Source organism: Rhamphochromis sp. 'chilingali' (assembly GCF_963969265.1).
Source record: "Rhamphochromis sp. 'chilingali' genome assembly, chromosome: 5".
In the NCBI taxonomy this organism is placed as follows: Eukaryota; Metazoa; Chordata; class Actinopteri; order Cichliformes; family Cichlidae; genus Rhamphochromis; species Rhamphochromis sp. 'chilingali'.
In genome coordinates, this window is record NC_137932.1 from 42,757,787 (window position 1) to 42,765,382 (window position 7,596).

The following is a 7,596-nucleotide window of genomic DNA, read 5'->3' on the forward strand; positions in this document are numbered from 1 at the left end:
TCAAAACCCACCCCTAATCAAGAACTTGCAAAGTAAAAACATGATCAATGTAAGCTAGCCCTTTTGTTATTTACATTTAAAAAGAGGATTAGTGTTACTGTGCGCTGGCTGAGTCTGTTTCTTTTCTTAGAAATAGTTTCTCCTGCCCTGGAGAAAATCCACTTGCATGGAACAGAAGAGGCTGTGGAGTGCAGGAACTACACTGCAAGCTGGTAGATATGCAGGTATTCCTGGGTCCTGCAGACTATCACCTAAAAACAATAAACAAAATGATTTTCTAAACTGTAGCAATGTAATGTACGTATAGTGTCAAATACATTGTTGTAGTCTTCATTAGCTTTAATTCACATGGAAGTGTTCCTGAAGTCATATGCTGTAATGATATTTACATTATGAAAACATGATTTTGGACATTTCAAGTTTTTCACTTCGGCAGATAAAATGAATTGAGCAAAATCAACTCAAAATATTTCCACACGCCAGAACGTCCTCTCTTCCTCGCTGGCTCCATATCTGTCAGTGGAATGATCACCTCTTCGCTATCTGTCACCATCAACACACTCCACGAATCCCGTGGATGATTCGCTTCCTTATATCCGTTTAAATCAGGTACCGAAGCAGTTACGTGCGTAATGAAGCTTCGGGCGTCACTGGTCACGTGACTTTTGCCAAACGAAGCAAGCCTCGACACAGTGCTTCTGAACCAGTGTGTTGTTTTTTTCGACACACGCTCCGGAGCGCCAGCTTCAAGCGGGCCATCACTACTGGACAGCATCAGTCTCCTGCACTTCTTTGACCGCTTAAGTCGAGTCCTACCACAGGTTCTCTCAGGTGAATCCCTGTAACAGTGAGTCAGTCTGGCACTTTCCAACCTGTTTTCTTATCTGTCTTACAGATAGATCTTTATTGTCACTGTTTGGCGTCTCTTTGCAGCTTTTAGGTTTTTGCATTCAGATTTTTCGGATAAGACAATTAGATTAATAAAGATAAAATACGTTTAAGAGGTACCTGCACAGGGAATGTATCTACACAAAAGGACATGCACAAGTTATATACAGAAAATATAAAATAAAAGAAACGTTAATAAGTGGGTGGAGTGTGTTTCAGTGTGAAAACAGTCGTTCAGCTGAATTTGGTACTGAAAGAGCCGTGACAAATTAAGTTTCATATTTGCTTTGAGGTACACTGTCGGTGTTTGCGCTGTTCAGGGTCAGGGGGAACATTTGTTTCATTTTAGCTTTTGTTTTGTTTTTTTATGTTTATACATACAGAATTTCTATAACAAATGTAATGTATGAATTATTATTTAACCTGTAGAAGGATCTTTCTGACCCCAGTAGCAATTAACCTGTTAAGAAAATTTAAAATAAATAAGAGCAATAAAATTTTATTTTCCGTGCATTCTAAAAATTGCAAGTTGTTTTTTTGTTTTTGTTTTGTTTTTAGAAATATGACAAATAAAATGTTTTATTTTAAAACGGAAGTGTTTTACATTGCTCTCTGGAAGTCTAAATATTGATACTTGTAAGATTTGATTAATTCTCCTAACGGAAATGTTTAAACATGATGTTAAACATAACAGTTTTTTTTTTCTTTCTCTTGGGGTGTTTTATTTATATCATTGTAAATCATGAAGTTGAATCCAGGAAACCCCAACCCATTTAAAAACCTCAGGAAGTCCACAAATGCACAACAAAAGAGAAAGAAATGAAACACTCTTTTATTGAATTATACATATGTTCATCTCACAATTCCAAAGACTAATCAACACGCATTTACGGAAACTGCTGATCTTCAATTTCGAGTTTAATTTCCTACACACTTCATATTAAGGCAGTGTCTAAATTATTTAGGGGGAAATGAGATCTGCAGAGACAATGCAGAGAGCAAGGTTCTCTGTCCCAGTTACACCCCACCACCGGCAGGGTGGGGGTAGGGGTCCGAGACCTGGTGTTGCTGTACGAAGTTCAGTTCAAGTCTGTAGGAGACGAGGGGGTAAGGGGGACGCACAGACATGTTTGTTTGACCTCAATTAAAGTTTTTATTTTACTTTTTAATTTCCAATTGTCGATAAATATTAGAATAATCGTGGGCTGGGTGCCTGGTCTAAAAGTTTGCTTCGGTCGAAGTAAGGTCAGGTAATTACACATGATTATAGCTGTATAACAGTGTCAGAACCTCCCGTCCAAAAAAGTGTAATTATACATTTCTTCCCGTTTAAAGAAGACATTTTCTGTTTCGGACTTTTGAATTTTGTACCAAGCATTCGCACACGTGACTTGCAAATACATTTTTAAAACCATTTAAAACTGTCTACCTTCAAACCGCCTGCTGTGTTCAGGTGGGCCAACCCACCCCACCTGAGTATAAATGAAGGACCTGATCCACTGGGCTCAGTTTCTCTTAAAGACATACACTCTGCTCCTGCTTTGGATCTCTGCACTTTTGCTACATCCAAGATGACCGAACAGTGGATGTAAGACTTCACGGGGGGGTTTCCACAGTTTGCTTGTGTTTCAGTTCAGTGAAACATTCTGCGGTGTCTGAAAAAGGATTTGATTTCTTTAATCACTATATTTGTTTACGCTAACTTGATTTTGTAAGTCTCAATTTTCCAAATTAAAACTTACATTGTATCTCAGTGGTGCGTAATTACGCACCCCTGCTACACGATACATTGTAAGTTTGCTCAAATTTCATCCCAGTTTCGGGTTTTTATAGCAGTTTCTAATGTTGAGTCATGGGTTAGGGTGTATTCTCATTGTTTGGGGTTATTTGTTGACTTTGGGGCTGTTTTGTCTTAGTTTGTGCGCATTTCTAACCGTCTGCGTATCTGTAGGATCAAGATGGTGGGTCAGGCTTTGGAGGAGCTGCTCGTGGAAGCTTATCACCAGAACTGCCTCAGAATCGGTGTACTTGAGTCCTACAAATACATGAAAGCGTTAGTATTTTAATTTTTACGTTTAAATATAGTTCAAATGCAGTAATTGATCTAATAGTGGAACAACGTGGCAATGGTGACATTAATGTCGTCCTGTTTCCCGCAGAAACCCGCACAGAGTCGTCCTGTGCGTCCTTGCCAGCGAAACAGAGGGTGACATTATGTTACAGATGAATCTAATCCAGCTAAAGGATATGTGCTACAAGAAGAACGTCAGCATCATGTGTTCGACAGACACGAGACGGCTGGCAGAGCTGGTGAACATGGATGACATCAACGGCAACGAGGCCTCGCGGGACCTGCACTGCATTCTGGTCACTGTAAGCCAAATTTCCATTTGTGCTGCTGCGCAGTTAACATGTTTGCCGATTATCTCTATTAAAATCGTTGTAATTTGTACACTTGGCTTCATGATAGGCTACTTCGAATAAGAAGCAAAGTGATGTGTTTTCCGGGAGTTTCACCGTCCTTCCTCGCTGTGTTTCGCAGGTCCCTCCAGTGAAGCCGCTTCCACGCCAGGCCCTGCAGATCCTCAGCAGCTTCTGCGAAGAAAGCCGACGGAGGGACTCGTCGGTGCATTGCCTTTCTTGTTACTACGTTTGTTCTTATCGCTACCCAAGCCGCAGTTGTTGTTGTTGTTGTCGTTGCTGTAAATAAAAGTGAAGGATTTAATTCTTCAGCGTGTTCGTTGTTTCTGAATCCACGTTCTAAAGTTGCAAAGAGAAAAAAAAATGGGGTAAAGGTGAAATCCTCAGTTTCAAACTTTCAATGTATTATTTTTAAAACGAGGGATTTACTGCCTCTTAAAGCGAAAACTGCACAAAGTCATATCTCTGCCAATGAAACGGATGCGCCAAAGCGTCCTGGGGCTGTCTTGATGAAAAATAAGAGAAAAACAAAAATTAAAATAAAACTAAAGCCAAATAAAGTTTATCATCTCGCTGTTTCATTTCATTGTCAGTGCTGTACAGAAATTTCACGACAACAAAATGCTTCAAGGCCAGATGACAAAAAATAATTAAACCAAACAGACTTCGGGCTATTCTCTGCTTGCAAATGTAACTAAAATAAATGTTTTAAGAAAATCTTTAGTTTTAGTTTTCATGTGATCTTGGAATTTTTATTGGCACTAAGTTTTTTTGTCACCTTTGTCTAACTATCGCACACTTTCTCTGCCGACAGAGACAGACAAACCCACATCCCCTCATAACGAGCAAACTGAAACTGAACAAAAAAAAAAAGACTGTGGACGCATTTCGGGTGCATGCCTGTAACAGCGACCCTGTTAGTAAATTTCACAGCTTCACCTTATCAGCGCCACTGATTAAGTCTTTAATCAATCAGGTGTTTTCCGCACGAGACCTTATTAGGGGCTTCATCAAGTTTAATGTTCTCATTCATTAAACACAATAGCCATGATTCAACTGAAACATTTCCTGGAGGTGTTTTCAGAAAACCCCAAAATCACTCAAAGACTGACATAAACTAACATAAAATGCCCCCACATCTTGTGTAAACTGGATTCCTTCACTTAATTGATCTTGTAATTTTATCTGATATTAACGTATTAATGTAATAAACACTGAATATGAAGATAAATACTTACAAGTGAAAGAAACTGCAGAGATTTAAAATCATAAATCTTATCTAAATACACAGTCCAGAGATTGAGTACAGAGCCCAGATATTTCTGGGGGTCTTATCCCTGCAGGGACAGTGAACACATGATGTCCTTAATGTTTGAGTGAATCAGCCTAAAGAAACAATCAATGCACTTTCAACCAGCTATCAGCTACAGCTCACAGCTTTCTGCATTGTTTTCACCTTAATCTCTGCGAGCCCTTCACGCGTCCACCGGAACACTTTTCGAATTCACCAAACAAAAGAGCAGAACCCGTTTAAACCCACTCACTGTGCACATCTCCAAAAGGTCCATTCCAGGTCTACGTGACTTGATCAAAGAGGGAGAGGGCGCTTCCAGTCATGTTTGTCAAACATGCGTGATGTGAAGCATGACAGGAACAGAGACGCTGCACATACATTTGAAATATAGATATCAGAATATTATTTTGAATATTTTTGCGTGCCTCTTCTTGCAGTGGCTCATCCATAAAAAACAAAGCTAATATACAGCCTTATCTTGAGAGGTTATCCCTATGCTAAAATCATCTTCTCCAAAGTTTAATTATTATTTTTTAACGAGAAGGATTTAAGCAAACAAACTTGTGTGCAGAAAGAAGAGGAGGGAGACAGGGAGCGAAGTTTGAAAAGGGACGGGGGGTACAGCTGGCCAGTAACAGAGGGAGTGGTAAGGTGTGACGTCCCAGAGCAGGTATGAAAGTTTTGACCTGAAGAGACAGAGATTCGTCATTGCTCAATGACCACCGACTTGTCTCCGACTACTTCTTCTTCTTCTCTGGAATCCAGCAGCACACAGAAAAAGGTAAGATAGGCATGTTTGGTGCGTAATTACGCACTGACACAAGTTACATTTTGAATCCGGCTACAGTGCACTTTGATAAGCTTTTATGCCCTTGTTTAGAGCCTGTATTATACTTACTTTCCTTCGTGTTTCTGTAGATGGAGACCATCAGCCAGACTTTGGAACATGTATTGGTCACAGCTCATCATCAGAACTGTCTGACTGTGGGAGTTTATGAGTCTGCAAAATTCCTGAATGAGTAAGTATTAATGTAAAGCAATTCATTTGTACTGTCAGAATAATAGTGATTTTGACGCTATGTGGGGTTTATTGTTCTCCTGTCCTACCCGCAGATACCCGGATGGCGCGGTGCTGTGTGTGCTGGCCCTTGATGAGGAGGATGAAGATGACGCTGCGCTGCAGATTCACTTCAAACTGCTGCAGGCTTTCTGCTACGACAATTACCTCGACATCCTGCGAGTGACGGGAATGAGGCGGCTCGCTCAGCTGCTAGAGGAAACCAGCAACAGAAGCGAATCCCGCGACCTGCATTGCATCTTGGTCACTGTAAGTCCAAACGCCTCATTCTGCTCCACTGCATTTGTCAAACTTTGCCAGTGTGGATCCCGACTTATTTTCTAGATAAACTCTGGTTAACATAAATATTCAACCATGCTTTGTTTTGCAGAACACTTCTGAACAGATTCTGCAGTGCGAGGCTCTTCAGCAGGTCGCCAGGTTCTGCGAGGAGAGCCGCCACAGGTACGAGTGTCTCCCCCACCTTGAGCTGCAGGACCGCTGACCTAAACTAGACCGCTGCAGAGCGGTTCGAATTAATGGAAACTGGCCCAAGTAGAGTAACGGGGTTTTGCTTTATCGGGAGTTCAGTTTGATCTGGTTCAGGACGGGAAGCTGAAGGCCACGAAGAGGTGTGTGAGAAAATGTCTAGACATGTGACCTGAGTGGACGGGTGGAAAACCGAGGAACTGCTCGTGAAACTCGAACAGCAGCCGGCAGAGGGTTCATCCAGACCCGTGTCAGATTTAATAGAGCAGTTGAGGACGATTTCGTTTTAAAACGCAATCATTTTGTTAAGCAGTGCATGCAAAATAAATTGCAGTTTATCAACTGAAAGAATGTGCTTCAGTATTCCCTACATTGCTCGTACATGATGGAATGTGGTCAGCTAACACAGTTTCACTCGTTCCCCTCTTTTTATTTTTCACTAATAAATCTAAAGTGTTTCATTCACATAATATTGTATAAAAAAATCACGTTGATGTTGATTAAACATCATTTTTGTAATTTACTGTCTGATGTCTAAATCTGTTGTCCGATGTTAATGAAGGCATCATACCCTTTTCTTCAATTCCACTGTGGGAGAGGTCGGTGTCATTTCTTTTCCAACACTAATTATATCTGTCTATCTTTATCCACCCTGAAGTTCCTGATTGTGTTTTAGTTCATTATTATCATAATTACGCCTGTCTTTACTAGATGCTGTGAACATGTGGTACGTGTGTGCCTTGAGGCGACTTTTGTTGTGATTTGGCGCTATATAAATAAAATTGAATTGAATTGAATATTAATGGAGCTGTTAATGCTAGATTGAACAGATAAGTCTTGCTAGCTTTTCTGCTTAGCTCTAGTCTTGCTAGAGATGCCGGACTAGAGCAGAGCAGATACTGAAGGACCCGTCCCATCCTGGCAACAAACTGTTCCAACTTCTGCAATCTGGTAGAAGGTTCCGCATCATCCGGGCAAGGACAGAGAGACTCAAGAGGAGCTTCTATCCCCAAGCCATCCGGGCCCTAAACACACACACCCGCCCTCTCACATCATCTATAATTGACTGAGACAGGACTCTTCCAGACACTAAACCAAGGCACAATGTACATTTCAATTCCTTTAATTTTAAATATGTTTATATTGTCTATCCTGTAAAATAGTCAGATGTCTATTCTTATTAATGTACAGAATTCACCTGCTTGCTGCTACTACTACTTCAGGTTGGCCATTCTTGTATTTTGCTCGTTTGTGTTGTTGTGTTGTTGTGTTTGCACATCTCTGTTGCTTGTGGGGCTCGCACACAAGAATTTCACTCGCATGTGCTGTGCCAGTGTGCCTGCACATGTGATGTGACAATAAAAGTGATTTGATTTGATTTGCACATTCACCCAGTGTATATACTATATATATAATGTTCTTCCTCTAACCCCCCCATCATTTTTGC

At 40.7% G+C, this 7,596-nt stretch overlaps 2 protein-coding genes across 4 annotated transcripts; both read left to right on the forward strand.

Moving 5' to 3' along the window:
* The first annotated feature begins 699 nt into the window (after positions 1 to 699).
* LOC308397478 (growth arrest and DNA damage-inducible protein GADD45 gamma-like) lies at positions 700 to 3,661 on the forward strand. Of its 3 annotated transcripts, none has more exons than XM_080883404.1 (4): positions 700 to 831; positions 2,840 to 2,941; positions 3,048 to 3,261; positions 3,431 to 3,659. In XM_080883404.1, the coding sequence occupies exons 2-4, from the start codon at positions 2,847 to 2,849 to the stop codon at positions 3,596 to 3,598; spliced, it is 477 nt and encodes a 158-aa protein (XP_080739530.1). In that variant the 5' UTR covers positions 700 to 831; positions 2,840 to 2,846; the 3' UTR covers positions 3,599 to 3,659. The 3 variants fall into 3 exon arrangements, with proteins under 3 accessions (XP_080739530.1, XP_080739531.1, XP_080739529.1); XM_080883405.1 differs by having other exon boundaries at positions 708 to 847; positions 3,431 to 3,661; XM_080883403.1 differs by lacking the exon at positions 700 to 831 and adding an exon at positions 2,001 to 2,476 and having other exon boundaries at positions 3,431 to 3,646.
* A 1,254-nt stretch (positions 3,662 to 4,915) lies between these two features.
* LOC308396917 (growth arrest and DNA damage-inducible protein GADD45 beta-like) lies at positions 4,916 to 7,596 on the forward strand. The gene is made up of 4 exons (XM_080882550.1): positions 4,916 to 5,384; positions 5,522 to 5,622; positions 5,717 to 5,930; positions 6,052 to 7,596. Exons 1-4 carry the CDS (start codon positions 5,319 to 5,321, stop codon positions 6,163 to 6,165), a joined length of 495 nt encoding a protein of 164 aa, XP_080738676.1. The 5' UTR covers positions 4,916 to 5,318; the 3' UTR covers positions 6,166 to 7,596.

Coding starts and splice junctions, on each gene's coding strand:
- LOC308397478 (XM_080883403.1), top strand. Junction 2,942..3,047: donor TCCTACAAATACATGAAAGC/GTTAGTATTTTA, acceptor TGTTTCCCGCAG/AAACCCGCACAGAGTCGTCC. Junction 3,262..3,430: donor TGCACTGCATTCTGGTCACT/GTAAGCCAAATT, acceptor TGTGTTTCGCAG/GTCCCTCCAGTGAAGCCGCT.
- LOC308396917 (XM_080882550.1), top strand. CDS start 5,319: ATGACCACCGACTTGTCTCCGACTACTTCTTCTTCTTCTCTGGAATCC. Junction 5,623..5,716: donor TCTGCAAAATTCCTGAATGA/GTAAGTATTAAT, acceptor TCCTACCCGCAG/ATACCCGGATGGCGCGGTGC. Junction 5,931..6,051: donor TGCATTGCATCTTGGTCACT/GTAAGTCCAAAC, acceptor TTTGTTTTGCAG/AACACTTCTGAACAGATTCT.